This window comes from Panthera leo, chromosome B3, assembly GCF_018350215.1.
Source record: "Panthera leo isolate Ple1 chromosome B3, P.leo_Ple1_pat1.1, whole genome shotgun sequence".
In the NCBI taxonomy this organism is placed as follows: domain Eukaryota; kingdom Metazoa; phylum Chordata; class Mammalia; order Carnivora; family Felidae; genus Panthera; species Panthera leo.
In genome coordinates this window covers 99,897,734-99,923,265 of record NC_056684.1, presented here as the reverse complement: position 1 = coordinate 99,923,265, position 25,532 = coordinate 99,897,734, and the positions used below count along the sequence as shown (strand labels likewise).

The following is a 25,532-nucleotide window of genomic DNA, read 5'->3' as shown; positions in this document are numbered from 1 at the left end:
CTTTGAATTACGCATCATCATCCCTCATTACCCTCTTGCATGGGGGCCCGGTATAGGGGTTCAGTTAACAGAATATCAGCTCTAATTTGAGCCAAAGCAACATGTGGTTCTTTAGCCTTATAAAGCCATTGAAGTAAAATGTGCAGAGCTCTACAAATAATCAGATTAAATTTAATAAACATTCATGGAAGCCTACTGTGAACGAGTTTTAAGAGATCAAAAAATAAACTAAAAATTTAAAAATTTAGTCCCATTTCTTGATACTCCAGAGTACTGAGCCTGGTACATAATGGGTGCTTAGCAAGTATTAGGCAAGTTATAATACAGGATGTTAGCACTATGCTAGCAGGAATATATTCTTTCCATTTTCTGCTGAGTGGGCCATTTGCATGTTTTTCTGGAATTCATCTTTCAGATGGGTGGATAGCTCCAAATGAATCTTTAAAGTTAGTTACTACATATGCCTGTTGACATCAAATCCTACTAAAACCATTTTCGCTGTATGTTGTAAGTTCTTTTGATAGCAGTGCTTCTGTGTTAGTTGCTGCAAATAAGTGATAGATTGCCTTAGACTTGTAAATCTTCCTTATATACAGCTTCCCACTTTTTATTTTATCATTCTATTTAAATTTTTTTTTCATTTTTGCACAGAAAATTGGCCTTGTCCTCCCCTTTTGGTATACAAGCCTGTAACAGTTCGTGTAAAGAACCCCATGATCATGACCTACCCTTTCTTTAAACCAAAATAATATTTGTATTTGTTGTAATAGGTATGAGCTTCAAGTAAGTGAAGATTCTTAAAAAAATTTTTTTTAATGTTTATTTATTTTTGAGAGAGGGAGAGACAGAATCTGAAGCAGGCTCCAGGCTCTGAGCTGTCAGCACAGAGTCTGATGTGGGCCTCGAACCCACAAGCTGTGGTATCATGACCTGAACTGAAGTCAGATGCTCAACTGACTGAGCCACCCAGGCACCCCATGAATGAAGATTCTTCAGACAAGATTTCTTGTTTTCCTTTTGACAGAATTTCTTATTTCCTTTTCCCCATTATGCACCAGTAGAGAGAATGAATGTAACAGAACTTTAGTCTCAATGCGTGGAATCCCAGGATTAAGAAGTAAACTCAGAAGAAATATTGAAGCCCAGATATGGAGGCAGTATGGACATGTTTTTCATTTAAATTAATTGGAAATGAGGTTGTAAAACTCCCATGTAGTCCAAATGTTTTATTAATCGTATTATGGCTAGTGCTAATAACGCTCAGATCCACTTACTTATGAGTGTAGTAAATCTCTATCAGGCTAATGAAAGGGGAATAGTGCAGATCATCCAAAATGACTATTTCAAGATGGATTATTTTCTTTTTTTAAAAAAAATTTTTTTTTTTTTTAACATTTATTTATTTTTGAGACACAGAGAGACAGAGCATGAACGGGGGAGGGTCAGAGAGAGGGAGACACAGAATCTGAAACAGGCTCCAGGCTCTGAGCTGTCAGCACAGAGCCCGACGTGGGGCTTGAACTCACAGCCCTCACGAACCGCGAGATCATAACCTGAGCTGAAGTCGGCCGCTTAACCGACTGAGCCACCCAGGCACCCCAAGATGGATTATTTTCATTTGGAGTGCATTGTAGATACACTTGCCTACATCTATTTCAGCAGATTTACCTGTCTAGTGTCTTATTTAGCTCAATTTCAAAAATAGTTTTTGTTTGTTAGAGTGGCTAGGCCACAGAAGAGACACTTGGTAATATGTTGCATGGTAGGTGGAAATAAGCCTGGATTGAAACTTAGAGGGATCTTTGAAACAGGTTATACTGGAGAGATGTCCATTGTCTCTGAGTACTTATTGCCTTCCAGGCCTTTGTGAACAAAGCATGTGGAACAAAGCATGTGTCTCATTGGTTGCTATACGTTGGGTTATTTAACAACAATTTAAAGTTGTAAAGACTAAGGCTTTAAAGCAGAAATAGCTCGTAGCATTCTGTGTCCTTGGAACCACCCAGTATAGAATCTTTGGTGTTTCCTTGTTTCCATTAACAGAGGTGTCTCTGTCAACATTCTTTTTTTGTTTTTTTAACTTTTGAAAAGTTTATTTAGAGAGAGCAAGAGAGAGTGTGTGCTGGAGAGCTGGGGAGGGCAGAGAGAGAGGGAGAGAGAGAATCCTAAGCAGGCTCCATGCTGTCATCGAGTTTTATTAATTTAAGTAATCTCTACACCCAACATAGGGCTTGAACTCAGGACCCTGAGATCAAGAGTTCCAAGCTCTTCTGACTGAGCCAGCCGGACACCCCCATCAATTTTTTTCAATGAATAGTTTTCAAGTTCTTTTTAATGGTCACAGAACACTCTAAAATTACATACAACTAAAGGTCTTTGCCAAAAAAACCCACTTTGAGCACTTTTAAAAGGCATTTCATATTTCATACAAGTATGAGGAATATATTCTCAAAGTGCTTTGGAAAAAAATGATAGTCTGGTAGGACTAGAAGTTGTTGGCACAGAAGGAAACTGTTTAGAATTTTTTTTTTTTTTTTTTTTTTTGTCTTTCATTGTAAATTAAAGAGTACCTGTAAGCAGAAAATAGGGAACAAGCAGGCCCGTGTTATTTTCTTTTCTCTTGCCTTTTATATTTTGGTATTTGGTCCAAACCAGTCAGAGTCCATGGAGAAAGTAATTGAGGCTACCTCTGCAGCTAACTTTTGGCTGTCTAGATCTATGTTCCATTGGGGTGACAGATGTAAAAGTTTTGGAAAATTTTAGCTGCAAACTTGGCCTTTTTTTTCTTATCCATTAAAAAAAAAAATGTGAGTTGCTTTGGGGTAATCGTACATCCACTTTCACCAGAAGCATTTAAGCAGTGGTAGGGTAATACTAACATTGGCATTTATATTATGTCATTTCATCTTGATATCAACTCTTTGAGATTGGAACTATTAGTATTGCTATATTGTGTTCACATGGGAAACTAAGGCTTAAGAGAGGTTAAAAAATTTGGGTATGTTTAAAATTGGTAAGTAGCAGAGATGGGATTCAACCCCAAGAAGGCTTGAGTCCAGGGCCTACGTGCTAACCATTGTTATATATTGCCTCCTTCTTCAGAGTATATAGGAGGGGATTGTTGTGTGCTTGGGAGTTTGCAGTAGAAGGGCCTTCAAAAGCTTTTCAACTGGTAAGAGACTAGGACTTTAAGCTGGGTGACATTATGTCAGACCTACCCTGGTCCTTATATCTACATTCCTCCGCAAGGGCCTTCTATTTGCCACCTATTAGTTTGGCTCCGTACCCACGGCTGATTATCACCTAAAGCATGGATCAATGAGCTTCAATTTTTAGCATGCATCAGTCACTTTGTGCATGTGTGTGGTAGGGAGCGCGGGGTGCATTTTAAAAAAAAATTCAGATTCTTGGGGTGCCTGGGTGGCTCAGTCAGTTAAGTGTCCGACTTCGGCTCAGGTCGTAATCTCACGGTTTGTGAGTTAGAGCCCTGCATCTGGCTCTGTGCTGACAGCTCAGAGCCTGCAGCCTGCTTCAGATTCTGTGTCTCCCTCTCTCTGTCTCTGCCCCTCCCCTGCTCTCTCTCAAAAATAAATAAAAATTTAAAAAAGAATTAAAAAAAATTCACATTCTTATGGTAGGGTCAGAATCTGTTTCAGTTTAGGAGATAGTGTGACAATTATTTAAGCAGCCTTAGCACTTCCTGAAGCTGCTACACAGTTCACAGTATCAGGTCATCCTTGTTCCAGATCAATGTCCATCTTTTGGTTTAGGTACTAAGACTGCTTTGTTTTCCAAGATTCTGCCCTGGGTCTGTTAATTGCATTTCTTCCTTAATCTTTTCTTGAGACTCTATTCCTGTAACATGCCTGGTTCTCTAGTTTCTAGAACTGGACCTGGCATCATGCCTGCCAACCTTTCTTCCAGTGATCAGTTTCTGCCTGTTGGCAGGCTTATCTGAACTGTCACATGGCTTTGGTTTCCAAGTATCTTCCTGCCTCTCCTTTGCTGGGCCTTCTCCATCTATTGAAATTCCTCCATCCCTGCCCTACCTCCTTAGCTGCCCTGCTACCTTTTGTTGTAGTTGGAAATACCTCCTGCTCAATTTTGTAGGTAAAGGTCAGAGGGTTTCCAATCTACCATTGTCCTGTCTTCCCTCTTTGGGATCTCTGGGCCAAAGCCATCTCTGCTGTGAATGCACCTTGCATTCCTTTATGGTTTGTGGCTTCTTCTAGCTTCCTTTGTAGTTAAGGTATAGATTGGTAAAATGTTGGATGTGATGGGTAATTTGCCTTCGCTGCTTGCTTCCCTTGCTCTGAGTGCATTCCTACCACTTGGGCCTGTGTAGTCTGGAGCACAGAGCACTACCATAGATGATGTGAGGAACCTAGTCATCATCAGACTGTGATGCTGGTCTCCAGGGAATGACAGTGACAGTAGACAGCATTCATTCATTCATTCATTCACACATCCACTTCACAAATAAATATTGAGCATCTAGTGTGTGCTTTCTAGAAGTACAGTGCTGAAGACTGGGAATACAAAATGAACAAACATGATTTGCTCTCAAGGATTGTAAACTCTAGAGGGAGGTAGTGAACTATATAAATTCAAAGGAGTGAGGTAATCCTTATGTAGGAGTATGTGGAATGCCATGGGAGCACATAGGAGACAGTTAACTCAGCAGGGGATGAGTGGTACTCCAGGGGTAGCTTTCCAAAAGAGGTGATGCCTGAACTTGAGTTTCAAAGATAGATTTTTACCTTAAAAATGAATTATTTCAGGGGAAAAAGTAATTGCTTCAAAACCATTCTCTTGTTTTTTTTTTTTTTTTTTTTTTTTTTTTTTTATGTGCTTGTTTCTTTTTTGTGACCTACTGTCCCTATCAGGCATGTGTCCCTTTGGCGTTTGTAGTCTCTGTGCCTGTTATTTCTTTGTGTAATAATTTGTATCCAAGAGGAAAAAGTAGCTATTTTATGTCCTTAGAAGTTCTACTTTTAAGGCTCAAAAGAAAGAGATGAAAAATCAAATCATCTAGATTAGAAGCACTTCTGTTTTTGGGTGACTGAATGGCTCAGTCGGTTAAGCATCCAACTTCAACTCAGGGCATGATCTCACAGCTTGAGAGTTCGAGCCCCCATGTCGGGCTTTGTGCTGACAGCTGGAGCCTGGAGACTGCTTCAGAGTCTGTGTATCCCCTTTTCTCTGCCCCTCTCATGCTTATGCTCTGTCTCTCTGTGTCTCTCAATAATAAACATTAAAAAAAATTTTTTTAATTAAAAATAAAGCACTTTTGTGGTACCCCAAATTAGGACCTGAAGATTTTTGTATACTCAAGAGAATTTTTAGCAGGAAACAAGGACAAATTTGCATATGAAATGGAAATAAGTAGTTATTGCAGTAAAAAATATGTAGATCAGATTTCTAGAACCTGCATTAGTCCAAAACAAATAAGACTATACAAATTGGGACAAAATCTTAGTTCTTAAATATTGCTGTCATCATCCAAAGTATTATCTCTCATCATCCAAAAGTATTTACTTTTAGGTAAAAATTTTGCATTCCTGTTTTGTGACATTCTAAAATTAAAAATAGGGTAGGATTTTACATATTCCAATGGAAAACACCTACATTCAGTATTTTAGTAAAGTATTTGCTTCCTTACCAGTAGATTAAAAAAATTTTTTTGACAGTAAGTCTCTCTGAAATATAATCGAAAGTAGTTTGTAAAGCAAGTATGCAGACCAAAGTATGATAAGGATCTCTTTTCTACAGCATGCTCTATATTAAAAAAAAAAAAAAAATCTAGTTACTGTTCTTAAATCATGATATATTTGTTACTTACAATGTTACAATGTTAGCAATGTTAAATTAATTCTGTTAGATGTTTGCACAGCGCCAAACAAACGTCTAAGACTTTTAGCTTCACTTTTTTTTTAATTTTTACTTTCTATAACTTATTTATTTTTTATAATTTACATCCAAGTTAGCACATGGTGCAACAATGATTTCAGGAGTAGATTCCTTAAGCCCCTTACCCATTTAGCCCATCCCCCCTCCCACAACCCCTCCAGCAACACCCTGTTTGTTCTCTATATTTAAGAGTCTCTTATTTTTGTCTCCCTCCCTGTTTTTATATTATTTTTGCTTCCCTTCCCTTCTGTTGATCTGTTTTGTATCTTAAAGTCCTCATATGAGTACAGTCATATGATATTTGTCTTTCTCTGACTGACTAATTTCACTTAGCATAATGCCCTTAGTTTCACTTCTGATAACATTGTCTGATCGTAATTACCATTAAGATATTAGTTTTAAGCATTTGAAGATCAGAATTGGCTTAGTGGTCAATTTGCTATCTCTGTGCTGCTAATGATAAGTGATTTCTAAGCACCATTTCAAACCTGGACAAATAAACTGTCATGGACTAGTATTTGAGAGTTGGTAAATCCTTATAATGAATTATTGTTTATCTTATAAATTCAGTATCACTTCTTTTTATACGTTCACCAAGCATGTCCCCTACCTATACATCCTGTAGGAAACTTAATAGGGAATACAGAGACAGTTGAATCCTGGGAATATGGGAGTCTCAGGAAGGCCAAGGATAGGAATGCAACTGAGCTTCAAGGAAGTTGGGTGGAAGTAGGAGCTGGAAAACCCCAGGGAATCCATGTATCAGATATTTTCTGTTTCCTGTCTCTGCTTCACTGTGTATCTTTAAAAATCTTTCCTCTCTTTTGCTGACTGGCTCATGTGCTGCTCAGTTCACATGATGGAATATGGTCTGAGTTTATTTGCTTTAGTGGTCAAGCTGCAGGGAGAGAGATCTCTTCTTATTCTCAAGTCCAGATTCCTGGAGCAGGGACCAAGACATGGTTTGGGTTAGATACTGACCCCTGGTCAGGTCTGGGGCAGGGTTACAAAGTGGCTGCAGGGGACCAACTCTGCCTATGTGTGTGTGTGCATGGGTGTGTGATGAGCTCAGTGTACCCTCCAAAAGGTATGCACCACATTCTTGTAGGTGTATAGCAAGAGCAATCGCATTGTTAGATTACTGTCATGTCTCATCTCAGAAAATCATGAGGAGGGAAGATAAGAGTTGCTTGAGTCCTAACCTTGTCAGGAAAAAGAACCCTGTTGCAACTAAGGTATTTTGATGTATTGTTTTATTTTCTTTGTAACAGGTTAGTGGTTACTTGGATGATTGTACCTGTGATGTTGAAACCATTGATAGATTTAATAACTACAGGCTTTTCCCAAGACTACAAAAACTTCTTGAAAGCGACTACTTTAGATATTACAAGGTATTTTTGTTTTTAATTTTTTTGTATAAGAATACTTAAAGTTTAAATGGATAATTGTATTTTCTTAGGAATTCCTGAACTTCAAAATTGTGGCCATTATTTAAAATTCAGTTCACAAGAGTGAACAGTGTGGTTCTGAAACCATCCATTGGGTACTTTCAATTTCAACAACTGAGTTTTGCACTCTGGAGTTAGAAACTTGTTGGTTAACTTGAACTCAGAAGAGAAACTATTATACTGTTACCAAAATTGCCAATGCATACTTTCCCAAAATACTGGCTTGACTCCAGTTAATTAAAATAACTACATTTTTTTGAGAAGCGTGACTTTGTTCTGACCTGTATTATTTTAACTAGTCACTGTTGATATTTTATCTTGAGATATCTACTTAAAGGGCTTAAAATATCTGATCATTGGAATATGTAGTTATCGTCTGAGTTCAACAGTTGCCTGTTACTGGCTTAAAAAAAGTATTAGCTGAGCAGTGATGATATGAGCTACTTTGGCTCCTAGTTCCCATCTTCAGGATCTGTTTAGTACCAGTCTGTGTGTTTCTAACCAAGTCTACCAGTTTACTTAACACAAGTTACACATTGATACAATCACTGGAACTTGGCAACCTGTAAGCGAAGAAAAAGAATAATTGCAGCTGATAGCATGACCAGGTTATCACATCATAATTCAACACCTGTTGAATAATAATCTCAAGATTCTTACTCTTGTAACTTTTTCTGTTATTATCCTATAGGTAAACCTGAAGAGGCCGTGTCCTTTCTGGAACGATATCAACCAGTGTGGTCGGAGAGACTGTGCTGTCAAACCGTGTCAGTCGGTAAGAACCAAGTATACATGTGACAACTGTTACACCTTTTTGCAAATAACTGCAATGTTTTAAAAAGGGGGCAATACAACTAAAATAACTTTTTAATCCTTAGGTTAAATATAATGTTTAATATTTACATATTAAAAAACCTCAACTTACCAATATAAAACCTATTTTGAATTATTCTTTCGTAATAATCCTGTGACTTACTGGTGAGATTAATAGGATGTTTGTTTTTCTTCTTACATCTTACCCAAAGGTGTGTTTATAGTATAACAGAATGAAATTAATTGGCAGGTAAACAAACTCCCTCCTTTCTTCATGGTGTTTTGTTTTCCTTGGGTGGGGAGTGGATGAACAAAACACCTGGTGTTGCTTAAGAATTCTCAGTGTATTAGGGGTGCTTGGGTGGCTTAGTCGGTTAAGCCTCTGACTCTTGATTGTGGCCCAAGTCATGATCTCATGGTTTGTGGGATCAAGCCCCACATTGTGCCCCACACTGATGGGCATGGAGCCTGTTTGGGGATTCTTTCTCCCTCTTCCCTGTTCATGTGGGCTCTCTCTCTCTCAAAATAAATAAACTTAAAAAAAAAAAAAAGGAATTCTCAGAGCATTAAAATTTGAAGTGTTCTACTCTGGAAGCAGAGAATTTTACACTTTCCATGAAGCCTTTTTTTTTTTTTTTCATTTTAAAAGCATATATTTCTATTTTTTTATTGTGATAAAATATACATAACATAAAATTTACCATTTTAACCATTTTAAGTGCACGGTTCAGTGGCATTAAGTACATTCCCACTGTTGTGCAACCGTCACCACCATCCACGTGCACATCCTTTTCATCCTCACAAACTGAAACTGCGTGTTCACTGAACAATGACTCCCTATTCCCCCGTCCCTCTAGCCCCCGGCAGACACTATTCTACTTTCTTTCTTTATGAATTTGACTATTCTAGGTACCTCAGATAAGGAGAATTATTACACAGTGTGTCCTTTTGTGTCTGGCTTGTTTCACTTAACCTAATGTTTTCAAGTTTTATCCATAGTACCATGTTATACATGGTATTTGAATTTTATTCCTTTTTAAGGCTGAATAATATTGCATTGTTATGCATTTGCATTTCATTTATCCGTTCTCTTGATTCACTTTTGGGTTATTCCTGTCTTTTGGCTATTGTGCATAATGCTGTTTGGGATATGGGTGCACAAGTATCTGTTTGCATTCCTTTTTTTTTTTTTCTTTCTTGAATAACTTTATTTATTTATTTATTTATTTATTTATTTATTTATTTATTTATTTATTTGAAATACTCTGCAGCTCATTTTATTTATTTTATTTTATTTTAATTTTTTAATTTACATCCAAATTAGTTGGCATATAGTGCAACAATGATTTCAGGAGTAGATTCCTTAATGCCTCTTACCCATTTAGCCCATCCCCCCTCCCACAATCCCTCCAGTAACCCTCTGTTTGTTCTCCATGTTTAAGAGTCTCTTATGTTTTGCCCCCCTCCCTGTCTTTGTATTATTTTTGCTTCCCTTCTCTTGTGTTCAACTGTTCTGTGTCTTAAAGTCCTCATATGAGTGAAGTCATATGATATTTGTCTTTGACTGACTATGTTTGCATTCCTAATTTCAGTTCTTTTGGGGATGCACCCAAGATTAGAATTGCTGGATCATTTAGTAAATCTGTGTTTAATTTTTTGAGGAACACCATGCCTTCTGCCACAGTGGCTGTACCATTTTACATCCCACCAGCAATGTACAAGGCTTCCAATTTCTCCATATCCTCACTAATACTTGCCATTTTCTATTTTCTGGATAATAGCCATCCTAATGGGTGTGAAGTGATGCTATATTTTTGAGTGGTTTATTTTTATATGTGCAAATAAAATATTGCTATATAACCTATCTGGCATATGGAATTAAAGCAAATGTAAAATATTATTTATGGGTCTTTTATCGTTAAATAATTAAGAATCATGTTTTTAGTATATTCTCAGACAAAAGTTTTTGAAAATGGATGGATTAACTTGTGAAACCATTTCTGTTACGATAATATCATTAAAGTGATATTGTCAATTTAAATGTTTTGTTTTATTTCCCAAAGTTCTAGTATTTATATTTAGTAATAGGAAACATTAGTTGGGGAAATTCAAGTTTACCAATAACTTATTTATATGGCTTATTAAGCATGCTCAAAATATGGTAGACACTTAATAAAGGCATTTAATTGCACTTACACATTAAATGGGCTATATTAACATTGGTCAGAAAAAGCAACTGGTTTTACAGTTACTGAAAATTTGAATCTTTTTTAAAGCAATTTTTAAAAACACTTTATTATTTTATTTTATTTTATTTTTCATCTTTATTTTTTGAGAGCGCAAGAGAGTGCACAAGTGGAGGGGGCAAAGGGAGAAAATCTCAAGCAGGGTCTGCACTCAGAGCAGAGCCCAACACAGGGCTCAACCGGTTAAGCGTCTGACCCTTGATTTCAGCTCAGGTCACCTGAGCTGAAATCAAGGGTCAGACGCTTAACCAACTGTGCCGCTCAGACGCCTCCTAAACAATTCTGTTTAAAAATAATCTCAAACATTGGGGTACAAGTGCCCCTATGCATGGAAAAAGCCTAAATGTCCATCAACTGATGAATGGATAAAGAAATTGTGGTTTATATACACAATGGAGTACTACATGGCAATGAGAAAGAATGAAACATGGCCCTTTGTAGCAACGTGGATGGAACTGGAGAGTGTTATGCTAAGTGAAATAAGCCATACAGAGAAAGACAGATGCCATGTGTTTTCACTCTTATGTGGATCCTGAGAAACTTAACAGAAACCCATGGGGGAGGGGAAGGAAAAAAAAAAAAAAAGAGGTTAGAGTGGGAGAGAGCCAAAGCATAAGAGACTGTTAAAAACTGAGAACCAACTGAGGGTTGATGGGGGGGTGGGAAGGAGGGAAGGTGATGGGCATTGAAGAGGGCATCTTTTGGGATGAGCACTGGGTGTTGTATGGAAACCAATTTGACAATAAATTTCATATATTAAAAATAAATAAATAAATAAAAATAAAAATAAAAATAATCTCAAAGCAGCACCTGGTTGGCTCAGTTGGAAGGGCATGCAACTCTTGATCCTGGCGTCATGAGTTCAAGCCCCACATTAGGTGTAGAGATTACTTTAAATAAATAAATAAGGTAAACTTAAATAAATAAATAAAAATAATCTCATAAATCATAGAAACTTAAATTTTTTTTCAGAAGATAGACTAAATGTCATACAAAAGCATTTTTTTTTTCTTTTTCAGGATGAAGTTCCTGATGGAATTAAATCGGCAAGCTACAAGGTATGTACATACACTTACTAATGTGTCTAGTATCTTAACAAAAAACTCATAAAACTCATTTCTCCTGCCAGGCATGACCCTACTTCTCTGTTGTCCTTCACAGTAAAACCCATTAGGAGTCATTTATACTCAATGGCTCTAATTCCTTATTTTTTCTTTTGTTCAGCTTTTTATTATAGAAAACATGAGAGATAAATAAAGAGCTTCAGCAGTTAGTGTATGGCCAATCTTGTTTCATCTGTACCTTGCACTCCATTTTCCCAATTATTTTTAAAGCCATTCACAGAAAAATCGCTCTGTTTACAAAAGTTTCATAGATATTTTTAAGATAAAAAAATACTTAAAAAAATATAACCACTGTCAGGGTTCAGATTTCTCCATTTCATAATAATTTGTTTGTTTGAAACAGGATTCAAACGTATTTCACACATTGTGTTTGGTTCCTGTGTCTCTTAGGTCTCTTTCTCTCTCTTTTGTTTTTTTATAAATTAAAAAAAAAAAAAAATTATTTATTTTGAGAGAGAGAGAGTGAGTGCGAGCTGGGAGGAGCAGAGAGAGAGGGAGAGAGAGAATCCCAAGCAGGCTCCGTGCTCAGTGTGGAGCCCAATGTGAGGCTTGATCCTACGACCCTGTGATCATGACCTGAGCCGAAATCAAGAGTCAGACACTTAACTGACTGAGCCACCCAGGCACCTCCCAGTCTCTTTTTTAAATAGTATTGATTTTAAAAGTATTTTTACCTTTATAAATAAAAGTATTGATTTTATAATACTTTTAGATTTACAGAAAAATTGTGATGATAATATAGTTCCCATATACCCCATTCTAGTTTCATCTATAATTAACATCTCACATTATTATGATCCATTTGTTATAATTAATGAATCAATATTGATATCACTCAAGTCCATACTTTGTTCAGATTTCTACCTAATGTCCTTTTTCTGTCCAGGATCCCATCTAGGATACCACATTATATTTAATAGTCATGTTTCCTTAGGCTTCTCTTAGCTGTGACAGGTTCTCAAACTTCCCTTGTTTTTGATAAGGTGTTTAGAGAAATACTTACCAGGTATTTTGTAGAATGTCCATAAATTGGGATTTGTCTGATGTTTTTGTCATGATTACACTGGGGTTATGTGTTTTGGGGAGGAAGACTACAGAGTTAAAGTGCCATTTTCATCACATCGCATCAAAGGTACATAGTATCAACATGACTTATTACTGTTAATGTTAACCTTGATCACCTGACTGACATAATTTTTGTCAGGTTTTCTCCACTGTAGATTTACTACTTTCCACCCTTTCCACACTGCATTCTTTGGAGGGAGCTCACTGTGTACAGCCCATACTTCAGGAGGGCTCTATCTTCTTAAGGATATAAATTGGAATTTTTCAGTATGGGAGATTTATATCTCCCTCCATTTACTTATTTTTTCAATCATTTATTTATATCAAGAGATGTTTATTTTATACTTTGGATTATAATCAGGTATGACTTTATTTTACTGTTCAAATCATTCTATTCCGGCTATTGGGAGTTGTTTCAGTTGTTCCTGTGTCCCTTTAACATACTCCCATCATTGTGGTTTTTCTCTTTTTTTAGCACTTCCTTATTTTCTGGTACTACTTGTATGTTTCTGTCTCTTAAATGTCTTTCAATCCATGTCCATTCCCTCTCCCTCTTTTTTGGTATTAAGGCTTTTCAGATTCATTTTCTGATATATATTGATTGGAGTTGCTGTGTACTTACTATTACATCATATCAGAAGACACATAATGTCTGGTTTTCTTTTCTTATGATGTTAAGATCTATCATTGGGCTCATTATGTATCTGTTATAAAGTTACCCACTAGCTTTTTACCTGAAAGTTTTATTAGCCGCTTTGATGATTATTACTTGTTGCATTCTTTCATTAGGGGTTTGAAAATGCTGATATTCTAATTATGTCAAGACAGCTAACATATAGTGTATAGAGTGTAGTCTTGGCTTCGGGAGTAGATTCTTGTGATTCATTACTTACATACCACACCCACTGTTCATCCCAGCAAGTGCCCTCCTCGATGCCCATCACTCATTTTCCCTGCCCCCCCAAACCCCCACCCCCATTAACTCTCAGTTTGTTTTCTGTATTTAAGAGTCTCTTATGGTTTGCCTCCCTCCCTATCTATTTGTAACTTATTTTTCCTTCCCTTCCCCTTTGGTCTTCTGTTAAGTTTCTCAAATTCCACATATGATGGAAAACATATTTTTATCATTCTTTCCATACTTCTTATCTGTTTTTATTCTATAAAACCATTTCTTGTCAACTATTTGGATGCCCTGAAATACAGTTTATGCAGGGCACACAGTATAAATGCTTTATTCTTTTCCTTTGCTTACCAGTTTTCAGAATAATTATGAGTTTGGTGCTCTAGCATCTCCAGAGATGACCAATAAGATTTTTATTTTTAAGTGTTATTATGAACTTCGGAGTTTTGACATATTTAATGTACTGGACTCTTTTGTAGTCATTTTTTATTATTCCTTTTGATGCTTGAGTTTTTCCATCTTTGGTCACTAGATGCTCCTTCAAGTAAGTGACCATGGCCTTTGAGATGATCTCAGTAGTCTTAGTAGACTTTTTTTCCCCTTTTTTAAATGTTTATTTATTTATTTAGAGAGAGAGAAAGAGGGAAAGAGGGCAGGTGTGGGGGCAGAGAGAGAGAGAGAGAGAGAGAGAGAGAGAGATAATCCCAAGCAGACTCCAAACTAGAGCCCAAATTTCACGAACAGTGAGATATGACCTGAGCCAAAATCAAGAATCGGTTGCTTAACCAATTGAGCCACCCCAGGCGCCCCTAGAATTTTTGCTTTCTATTATGAAAAGATCTTCTAGGCTTATTTTGCATTTTTCTTACTCTGAGCTTGGAGTTAATCTTTTTTCTATTAACGTTTTTTCTAAATAGTCCTGGTTCTTTTAGTGGGAAATGGTGTTTAGAGATTATAATCTGGTTCCTAGGGGTGCTAAATGTTACTGGGTTATTATTGTCTCAAGGCCTATTTTGGTAGGAAAAATTCAATTTGTGATTACAAAGCTTTAAAATATATCCAGAATCTTAACAATCTTTATTGCTACTGCTGTATTTAAAGATGCCATCATTTTTTGCCTGGATTATTGTAGTAACCTCTTAAATGGTCTGCCTACTTTACCCTCCTTGCATCTGTATAGCCTCTTCTAAAGACAGCAGCCAGAGTGATTTTTTTTTTTTTTTTTTTAAGAATTCAGATAGTATCTCTCCTCTGTTTAAAATTCTCTCATGTGTTCCATCTCTCTTGGAGTAAAATCCAAAGCACTTAGAGAGTAACAAGAGTACATCAAGGGACCATATACCAAGGTTTGCCTGAGGCAGGACTGGTTTATGCCTGTTGTTCTGGCATCCTGTATGATGTTTTTCAAATGTTTATTTTTGAGAGAGGGAGGGAGAGAGAGAAAGACAACGTGAGTGGGGGCAGGGCAGAGAGAGAGAGAGAAGAAGACAGAGGATCTGAAGCAGGCTCTAGGCTCTGTGCTGACAGCAGAGAGCCCCATGCGAAGCTTGAACTCAAACTGTGAGTTCATGACCTGAGCCGAAGTCAGATGCTTAACTGACTGAGCTACCCAGGTGCCCCAGCATCCTGAATGATTTATCATTTGTCCTGAGTTTTAAACTTTTTAAACAAAATATTAATAGTTGCATTAAAACAAGTTAAGGTGAGGGCGCCTGGGTGGCTCAGTTGGTTAAGCGTCCAACTTCGGCTCAGGTCATGATCTCATGGCTCGTGGGTTCGAGCCCTGTGTCAGGCTCTGTGCTGACAGCTCGGAGCCTGGAGCCTGCTTCATGTTCTGTGTCTCCCTCTCTGCCCCTCCCCGGCTTATGCTGTCTCTCTCTGTCTTTCAGAAATAAACATTAAAAAAAATTAAAATAAGTTAAGATCAATTTAATTGACCAAATACTTTGTATTTCTAGTTTCCTTTGTTGTCTCCTCTGAGATGTATGTACACTAAAGAGTTCTTACTTTAATATCAAGTTGACCAATAATAATTTGTACCTCTTTTCCTGACCTTCCCTAAATGTAAATAAATGATTTTTCAAGGACAGTATACAGGGTGATAAAATACCTGCTGATAAAACAATTCCAGGCAGACACAATTCTGGGGGCAACTAACTCCTTACAGTCTTGGGAAGTGGAGGGAACAGCATCGACATTCTGTCCTGCTGGTCTCTCGGAGTTATCAGCCAATTGTTCTGTGTCCTGATATATCCTAAGCTGCCAGGCTGCCATTTGACTTGTCAGTGGGAAACCTGGCAAATTATAGGTCAGGTTTATTTAAAATATATACGGGAAATAGTGGGTGAGCAATCCTGCATAGAGAGAGTAGTCTTCCACTTCCTATAGTGGTTTTATATTTTTTTGTAAAGTGCATATCGACAGCTTATAATTATTTTACTATTTAGTAATCAAAAATTTTACAATGAATCCTTTTAGCTGAAATAACTAGAAAGAAATAAAGAAGTACATGCTTAAGGAAGAAGTATTAAATTTCGATTTCTCACCACAGTTGATGAGGATATATAACTTACACAAAAGGTCATCATTTACCATCCGCAAGGGGCATAGAAATATCTGTGACCACATAAACACCAGAACACACAAATCTACTGACAAAGCCAAAGCACCTACTTTGTAAATTACTAGTTGTAAATTACTCGTTTATGTCTAAAAATAATAACTTGTGCAGCTATAGTGGTGCATTTACATATCATTCTGGTATATGTGGTTTTTCATGTAGACTAAGTTATTGTTCTGAATTAAAATTTTTAATAGGTATGTTACTGTGAAAATTTTTATATATCCAGCAAAGCCGAAGGAATTTTCGTGTGAACACTCATACCCATCACCTGGATTTGTATCATTAACATTATTGTAAACTTACGTTTCTCACATATGTATCTGTCTATCCTTCTAGTTATCCATTAAAAAAATCTTATTTTTTAGATGCATTTCAAAGTAAATTGCAAGCATCAGTACACATTATCCTAAATATGTCATCGTCTCTCTCTCTCTCTCTCAACCTCTCTCTCTCTCTCTCTCTCTCTATATATATATATACGTATATAACACACATGTATATACACACCACACAACTAGAAGTATATCATTAGAGTCTAATGTTTGCTTTAATTTTTATAAAATTAACATGGTGAGATGCACAAATTTTAAGTGTACATTTTCTAAATGCATATACCTGTGTAATTTAGGCTTCTATTATAATATAGAACATTACCATTACCTAGAAAGTTCCTTGGTACTCTGTGCTAGTCAATTTCTATTTTTTCCCTTAGGGGCAATCACTATTCTGCACTTTTTCACCATAGATTCTAAAGTAATTTCACTCATTTTTTTCTTTAAAGATTTTATTTTTAAGTAATTTCTACACCCAATATGGGGCTTGAACCCACAACCCCAAGATCAAGAGTCACATGTTCTACCAACTGAGCCAGCCAGGCACCCCAATTTTGCTCATTTTTCATTCTATGTTTTCTTGTTCACATAAAAAAATAAAGTCCTAGCTATTAATGTGTTGGCTCCAATGGCAGAACTTTGCACATAGTTAAATGATGCTATAATCAGCTGTTTCAAACAGAAAATCATTTAATTCAAAAGACTAATTTTTTTTTTTTTTTCAACGTTTTTTATTTATTTTTGGGACAGAGAGAGACAGAGCATGAACGGGGGAGGGGCAGAGAGAGAGGGAGACACAGAATCGGAAACAGGCTCCAGGCTCCGAGCCATCAGCCCAGAGCCTGACGCGGGGCTCGAACTCACGGACCGCGAGATCGTGACCTGGCTGAAGTCGGACACTTAACCGACTGCGCCACCCAGGCGCCCCCAAAAGACTAATTTTTTGATGGACTCAGAACTTTTGGAAGTTCATTAAAAAAAATTTTTTTTAATGTTAATTCATTTTTGGAGAGAGAGACAGAGCATTAACAAGAGAGGGGCAGAGAGGGAGACACAGAATCTGAAGCAGGCTCCAGTCTCTGAGCTGTCAGCACAGAGCCTGACACAGGGCTTGAACTCACATACCGTGAGATCATGACCTGAGCCTAAAGTTCGATGCTCAACTGAGCCACCTAGGTGCTCCAGGGAAGAGTCTCTTATTGATCGAATTCTTGTTTTTGGGGTGCCTGGGTGGCTTAGTTTGTTAAGTGTCTGACTCTTGGTTTCAGCTCAGGTTGTGATCTTGGGGTCCGTGAAATTGAGCCCCAGATTGGGTTCCACACTGACAGGACAGAGCTCGCCTGGGATTCTCTCTCTCTCTCTCCCCCTCCCTGCTGCTTCAAATCCTCTGTCCCCCTCTCTCTCTGCCACTCGCCCACTTGTGTGTGCTCGCTCTCAAACAAAAAAACATGAAAAATTTAAAAAAAGAAAGTCTTGTTTTGTTTTTAATTGGATAAATTCATATTCCTACTTGAAATAGGTGCCTCTGTTCATTTTTTATGTGTTTTTAACTTTTTATCTTAAGCTAATTAATGGCTTATAGAAAATTTGCAGTATTAATAAAAGACATTTTGTGTACTTTACAGATTCACTAATTTTTAATATTTTGCCTCATTTGTGTTATCTTGTTTTTTCTGTATGCATATTCTTATTTTCTGAACCATCCGAGAGTACATTGAACACATATCCCTTCACCCCTTAATACTTAATTGCATAAAAAGAATTTTATTTTTGAAAAGTCTTCAAATTGAGCTGTCTTACAAATCAATGAATGTAAAGAAACAAAGTCGTTATTCAGTAAATAAATATTTCAAAAACGTATCATTTCAGTTATTTTAGGGTTCCCTTTTATCCTTGGAAGTATCATAGACTGGGCAGTCGTTTGCATGGTCATCCTAAGCAATAAGGGTGTAGTAGGCACCCAATAAATATTTGCTGATTGAATTTGTGACTTCTTCCAGTATGCCTTTCATCTCTGTGGTGGTGATGACTAGTGTGTTGTGAAATCTTATGATCCACATTCACTTTTCCCTGTGCCACATACACTCCCAGCAGAATAGTGTGTGTGCATGTGTGTGTGTGTGAGTGAGTGTGAGTGTGCGTGTGTGACTTAAATATTGAGAAGAAATGCGGTTGTTACAGAACGTATTTTAAACACCTGAAGATACAAGAATACTTTTTATAAGACGTAGGCTCCAGGGCATATGTAGAATCATATTTAGAGTTGAGACAGACCTACACCCACATCATCTGGTCTAACCACTTATTTATGGATGAGAAAACTGGTGCTTGCAATTAAGCCATTAGAACAGTGGGAGGTTGCCTCCTGATGCCTTGCCCATTGTTCCGTCTACCTCAGAGATTTTCTTCATGAACAGCTTGTAATGAGTTATCAGAACTATATTCTTTATTTTGTGACCATTATAGTAAATGTTTTCATCAACAAAAGCAAGAGGCAGAGCCTTTTACTTATTTTTTTTAGCTTCAGGGGAAATGAGGGCTTAATTTTTTTCAGGGTTTTTTTTGTTTTTTTTTTTTTAAGAGAGATCACAGATTGTTGCCGGGGGGGGGGGGGGGGGGCGGCGAGAATCTCAAGCAGGCTCCACGTTCACCACAGAGCCCGACATGGGGCTCAATCCCACAACCCTGGGATCATGACCTGAGCTGAAATCAAGAGCCAGTCGCTCAACTGACGGAGGCACCCAGGCACCCCTGTTTTTTTTAAGTTTTGAAGCCACGGAAATGGTGCTAGGTATAAATGAAACTTAAATAACTTTGAACTTGAGAAAGTTTTAAAAACGCAGTAAGTTGTAATCCATCTATTCCCCTTTTCCTTTTAGTATTCTGAGGTAGCCAATAATCTCATTGAAGAATGTGAGCAAGCTGAACGGCTTGGAGCTGTGGATGAATCGCTGAGGTTTGATTTTTTTTTTTTTTTTTTTTGCTTTAGTATTTTATATTTTTTTCTTGTGAAATATTAATTTTAAAAAAATGATAACACTACTTGTTTTCTTCATTTGAAGCGAGGAAACACAGAAGGCTGTGCTTCAGTGGACCAAGCATGATGACTCCTCAGACAGCTTCTGTGAAGCTGATGGTATAACGCTTTTTATCGTGTGCATTTCGTTTCAAATTGTGCCTAAGGAAAGAAAAATCTTTTTAAATGGTTTTTAGAACTCAGTTTCTAAAGTTTGGCAGTTCCTCAAAAAATGAAAGGCAAAATTACCATATGACCTAATAATTCACCTCCTAAGTATATATCGAAAAAGATTAAAGACAGGGGAACAGATACTCGTATGCCCATATTCATGGCAACATTATCCACAGCAGCCAAAAGGTAGAAACGACCCATGTATCCATCAACTAATGAATGGACAAACAGGATATAATAAATATATACAGTGGAATATCATTTGGCCATTAAAGAAAAAAAGTTTGATATGCGTTGCAACATGGATAAACCTTGCAAATACTATGCTAAATGCAATAAGCCAGACACAAAAGGACAACTATCATGATTCCATTTGCATAAAATATTTAGGCAAGTTGATAGAGTAACCAGAGGTTAGAAGCAGGGGAGAACGGAGTGTTATTGTGTAATGGTTATAGAATTTCTGTTGGGGGTCATAGAAAAGTTTGGAAACCGTTGGTGGTGATGGTTGCACAACTGTTAAACACGGCTGAAATGTAAGTTTTACGTTATACATGTTTTACCGAAGTTAAAAAAAAAAAAAAGCAAAAAACACCTCCGTTTCTGGAAAAAAATTACCTCCTGAGTCTTACAGTTGTGCATATCTAAGTAATATGTATATGTAATTTTTGTAATATACACAGGCATTTGGCATAAATAGCTCAAATGTAGAGATTGCAAAAACCTGCTTTTGTTGCACTGGCCTTGGATTGTTACATATTTACCTTAATGATGGTGTGCGTTACTTTTGGGAAAGAGAAGAATGAACCATGAGTTGCTCTGAGGCATCTGGAGCTGGGCCAGAGTGCTGGTCGTGTTCATATCCAGGAGCCCTAGCACCTGTTGGCACCCTTTCATCAGATTTATGGATTCTCCTATTCTCCTATTCCTAGTATCTTCCTTTTTCTAAGTTGAATGGTTAGCCTGTTAATTGGCTAAACAAAATCAAATCAGACTGAATTTTGATATCCTTCAGTGGCGCTCTTTTGAAGCAGATTAATGATCTTTTGAAAATCTTAGCAAAAAGAGTGGTACAGATCATTTTAATTGTAAGTGAGAGCCGAATCCTGCAATTCCCCCCCAAAAGAGGAAGGCAAAGGGAAAGTACTTATTTTTAACCTGGTGGTTTCACTTTGGAAGAAAAAAAAAAAAAAAAAAAAAGAAACGTATGCTTCCCCTACTGTAAAACATGACCATGTTCTGTCAGATAATATTTATAATCCTGTGTTCACAATTCAAAATCAGAAAGCTCTGAAAAATGAGTATTTCCCCCCTAAGTTTAGCAGAGACTCATTTAGTGTGAATATTCACCTGTTGCACTACAGAAATATTTTTGGTGTTTGATTAAAAGTTGCTCCCTGGTCCCTGCTGGAGTAATACTACTCAGTATATGTTGCATATACTGTAATACTTTTCTAAAATCTGAAAAGTTCTGAATTCCAAAACACATTTGACCCCAGGGATGTTGGATAAGGAGTTGTGGACTTACACCAAGGTTTAGACTAGTAAACTTAGGGAGATAAAATACTCTCTCAACCCCCTAATTTTACTGTCTTTTTCACAAAGATTCTTTGGCCTGAGTGTTACCGTGTGAGATAAAATTAAGCTTATAACATGCAGCACATTTTTTTAGACCTGCAGTGCTAGAGAACGAACAGTAATACTTTAACTTTGTTTACCATTGTTTTGAGGCTACATGCTTATATTTGTGTAGCAAGGACTGAGAATCAATAATTCATTTGTTATCCGTGGACTTCTGTTATCTTGGATGAATCACTTGTCCATTTATATTTGTTTCTTCTGTTCAAGGAGGATCAATATTAAAACAAAAAAGGATAGCTTTATAATGAAGAAATTATGTAAATAGTAGGTAGAAGACAAAAGGTGTTTTACACATTTTAATTAGAAATTTGAGCTTTTGTCATCTGGCAAAACATGGTTATTGCAACAATTATTTTTTATTAAAAAGATGAGGCAAGATGAAGTATTTACTGTAAGTAAAATTACCAATCACCTAATGTTTACGTCTAATTAGGCAGAATATGAAAAATTTAATAAATTTCTTGGTGATTAGTTTTCTGTCTTAAAGTACTAGATGCTGAGCCGTTATTTGTATATTTTAAAAATGAGAGTTTTTATGAATTTATTATAATTTGCTATATATACTGTGGCAATACTTTTAGTATTAGTTGAGATGAATAGAAAATCTGTTCCTCAACTAGAGGAGTTCATGCAAATTTTTTTTAATGTTTACTTGGTTAGAGAGAGAGAGAGCGTGAGTGAGTGTGAGTGAGAGAAGGGCAGAGAGAGAGGGAGAGAGAGAATCTCAAGCAGGCTCCACACCATCATCAGTGCAGAGCCTGATATGGGACTTGAACCCATGAATCATGAGATCATGACCTGAGCTGAAATCAAGAGTCGAACGCTTAACTTGACTGAGCCACCCAGACGCCCCTATGCAAATTTGTTTTTAAGTTTTTATTTCTACTTTTCCTAGTTATGTTAATTGCTACTTCTGCATGAAGTGTCAGTTATTTCTAGATGTTGTCACTGTGCTACTTCTAGAAGCAAAATTTCCTCTAATTTATGTCTCGAGTGTACTGTTAATTAGGATAAAACTAACCAAACTTAGTTTTATTTTTGTTTTTGTCATTGTGTTTTGTTTAAAAATTTTTTTATTTGAGAGAGAGAGAGAGAACAGGAGGGAGGGGCAGAGGGAGAATCTTAAGCTCCATTCTCTACGTGGAGCCCAATGTGGGGCTTGATCCCATGACCCTGGGATCGTGACCTAAGCCGAAATCAAGAGTTGGGCTCTCAACCTTCTGAGCCACCCAGGCGCATCTGTCATTGCGTTTTTAAAAAGAAGTAGGTCTGTTGAGAGCTTGATGAACTTTCATGCATACGCCTGTGTGCTCCGATTTTGTCATCTACTTTGGCTGCTTTGAGGCATTTTTGCCCACTTCTTCATTATTCGTTCACATTGTTACACCTTATAAATGAATAAGGGGGGATGCCTGGGTGGCTCAGCCTGCTTAGGATTCTCTCTGCCTGTGCCGCTTGCTCTCTCTCTCTCAAAAAAAATAAAACAATATAAATGAATAAGGTGTTGATGTATATTAAATAATTTCCCAAAGCCCCTGGAGAACCAGGGCCATTTTTTGCTTTCAAAGTTATAATACATTATACAAATTTATATGAGAACATATGAGAAACCAATATCCCACCAATTTTTTTAAGAGAGAGAGAGACAGCCTGTGCGTGCACGTGAGTGGGGGAGAGGCAGAGGGAGAGAGAATCTTTTTTTTTTTTTTAATTTTTTTTTTTTAACGTTTATTTATTTTTGATACAGAGAGAGACAGAGCATGAACGGGGGAGGGTCAGAGAGAGAGGGAGACACAGAATCTGAAACAGGCTCCAGGCTCTGAGTGGTCAGCACAGAGCCTGACGCGGGGCTTGAACTCATGGACCACGAGATCATGACCTGAGCCGAAGTCGGACGCTTAACCGACTGAGCCACCCAGGCGCCCCGAGAGAATCTTAAGCAGGATCCACACTCAGCCCAGAGCCCAACACAGGGCTTGATGTCACAACCATGAGGTCATGATCTGAGCCGAAATCAAGAGTAGGACACTTAACCAACTGAGCCACCCAGGCGTCCCTGCCACCAATTTTTATATGTTTTTCATTAGTGTCTAATTGCTTATCTTTTCATTTTATTAGATAGTCTTTGTACTTAACAATTTTGTTGATTGTATAATGGTCTGTTAAGATATGTCATAATACCACTAGCTAATATGTTTTATATTCTTACTGTTGTTCTAAGCTCTAAACATAGAAACTTAAATCACAGTAGTGTATATCATCCCCATTTTATAAATGACGACACCAATGCCTAGAATATATGTAATTTGCCCTGAGTTCCACACTGAATAAGGAGTAGGGACTGGATTCTAACCCACACACTCTGGCTCCAGAGCCCAGGCTCTGCTCTGTTGGATGTTTCAGTTTGCTTCTGATTTTCCCTTTAATAAATAGTGCTGATGCTAATACCCTGCTTATAATTTTTTGCATGTTTAGGATGATACCTTTGGGACAGCTTTGTAGTGGATCTCAATGGTGCTCGTGTTAAGAAGGAAGTTTTTGGCAACAAGCAGTGTATGGTAGTCATAATCTTCATTTACCTTAGTTACTGATGAATTGCTTGTGGTTAATATGGGGGGGGGGGGTGGAAATACACAGTATATTCTTTGCCTGGGTAGCTTATGAGAATTGAACTACCATATTTCTTCAATTCTAAAATTCACGTATTCCTATTTTTCATCATTTTTAAAAGCAGGATGCTTTTGCAACTAGTGAGTACATTTAATGTGGCTGTTTGTTCCTTCTCTCATCTCTCTTGTAAAAGGTTGTTTTTAAAGTCTGGATGCACTGTTACATTTGTAGTGCCTTAGAATCAGTGGAGTACAGTCTATTATACCAGTTTTTTAAGGTAACTGAAGGAAAAGACTTAATGAAACATTTTATTTTACAGATATACAGTCTCCTGATGCCGAATATGTAGATTTGCTCCTTAACCCTGAGCGCTACACGGGTTACAAAGGACCAGATGCTTGGAAGATATGGAATGTCATCTATGAAGAAAACTGTTTTAAGTATGGGTCATTTCATTTAGAAAATCCTGAAAGATACAGTGATTTCTCTAAACAAACAAAATCATAATGACTCTAAATTGCAAATCACATTCACTTTGTTAAAGGATATATTTGGACATAGAAAATACTTATTAATTAATCTAGTTCCCCTCTGGAGAAACATGTGGACATGACTTTCAACAAATATTTTTTTTCTTCTTTAAAAAACAGAATAGTGTTAGACTTTTATGGGAGTACTGTGGACATTTCATACATGTTCCTTCGGTGGATTATAGAATCTCATTTTATAGATGAAATAACCTAGAGCCAGCCAGGTTTATTTCATTTCCCAAGATCAGGTAGTTAGTAATAGAGAATAGATTACTGATTCTCTTTTTGGTACTCTGTATTCGTCTTTTTGTGGCTATAGCTATTTTACCTGCTTTCAAGTTGAAGTTAAATTAATTTCAGAGAATAATTATAATGGGTAACACTTGAACACTCACTGTGTATCAGTTTATTTCTTTTTTTGACTTGAATTTCTCCAGTTTTGAAGTGGAGAGTTTTCATAATTTACTCATCTCTGCCATGTGTTTAATTTAAATTCCCTTGTTTATTATTAGGGATGTTTGACATATTGACTCACTCTAAAGGTGGTTTTTTTTTTCATAGATTTATTTTTAAGTAATCTCTTACCCATCTAGAAGCTCGAACTTACAACCCCAAGATCAAGAGTCACATTCTCAGGGCGCCTGGGTGGCTCAGTCAGTTAAGTGTCTGACTCTTGATCTCAGCTCAGGTCATGATCTCAAGGTTGGTGAGTTAAAGCCCCACATGAGGCTCTGTGATTACATCGTGGAGCCTGCTTGGGATTCTGTCTCTCCTTCTCTCTGCCCCTCCCCTGCTGTGCTCTCTGTCTCTTTCAAAGTAAATAAACTAAAAGAAAGTATTTTTTATTTAAAAAAAAAATTTTTTTTTAACGTTTATTTTTGAGACAGAGAGAGAGCATGAACAGGGGAGAGGCAGAGAGAGAGGGAGACACAGAATCTGAAACAGGTTCCAGGCTCTGAGCTGTGAGCACAGAGCCTGACGCGGGGCTCAAACTCACGGACCGCAAGACCATGACCTGAGCCGAAGTCGGACGCTCAACCGACTGAGCCACCCAGGCGCCCCAAAGAAAGTATTTTTTAAAAAGAGTCACATGCTCTAC

The 25,532-nt window shown here is 37.2% G+C and overlaps 1 protein-coding gene across 1 annotated transcript in view; it reads left to right on the top strand.

Moving 5' to 3' along the window:
• ERO1A (endoplasmic reticulum oxidoreductase 1 alpha) overlaps positions 1-25,532 on the top strand; it is a 43,556-nt gene that overhangs the window by 3,323 nt on the left and 14,701 nt on the right. Inside the window, exons 2-7 of the mRNA XM_042943249.1 lie at positions 7,182-7,301; positions 8,050-8,133; positions 11,437-11,475; positions 19,342-19,418; positions 19,525-19,598; positions 24,223-24,343. Of these exons, the coding sequence (XP_042799183.1) occupies positions 7,182-7,301; positions 8,050-8,133; positions 11,437-11,475; positions 19,342-19,418; positions 19,525-19,598; positions 24,223-24,343 (515 nt within the window). The remainder of the gene's footprint in view (positions 1-7,181; positions 7,302-8,049; positions 8,134-11,436; positions 11,476-19,341; positions 19,419-19,524; positions 19,599-24,222; positions 24,344-25,532) is intronic.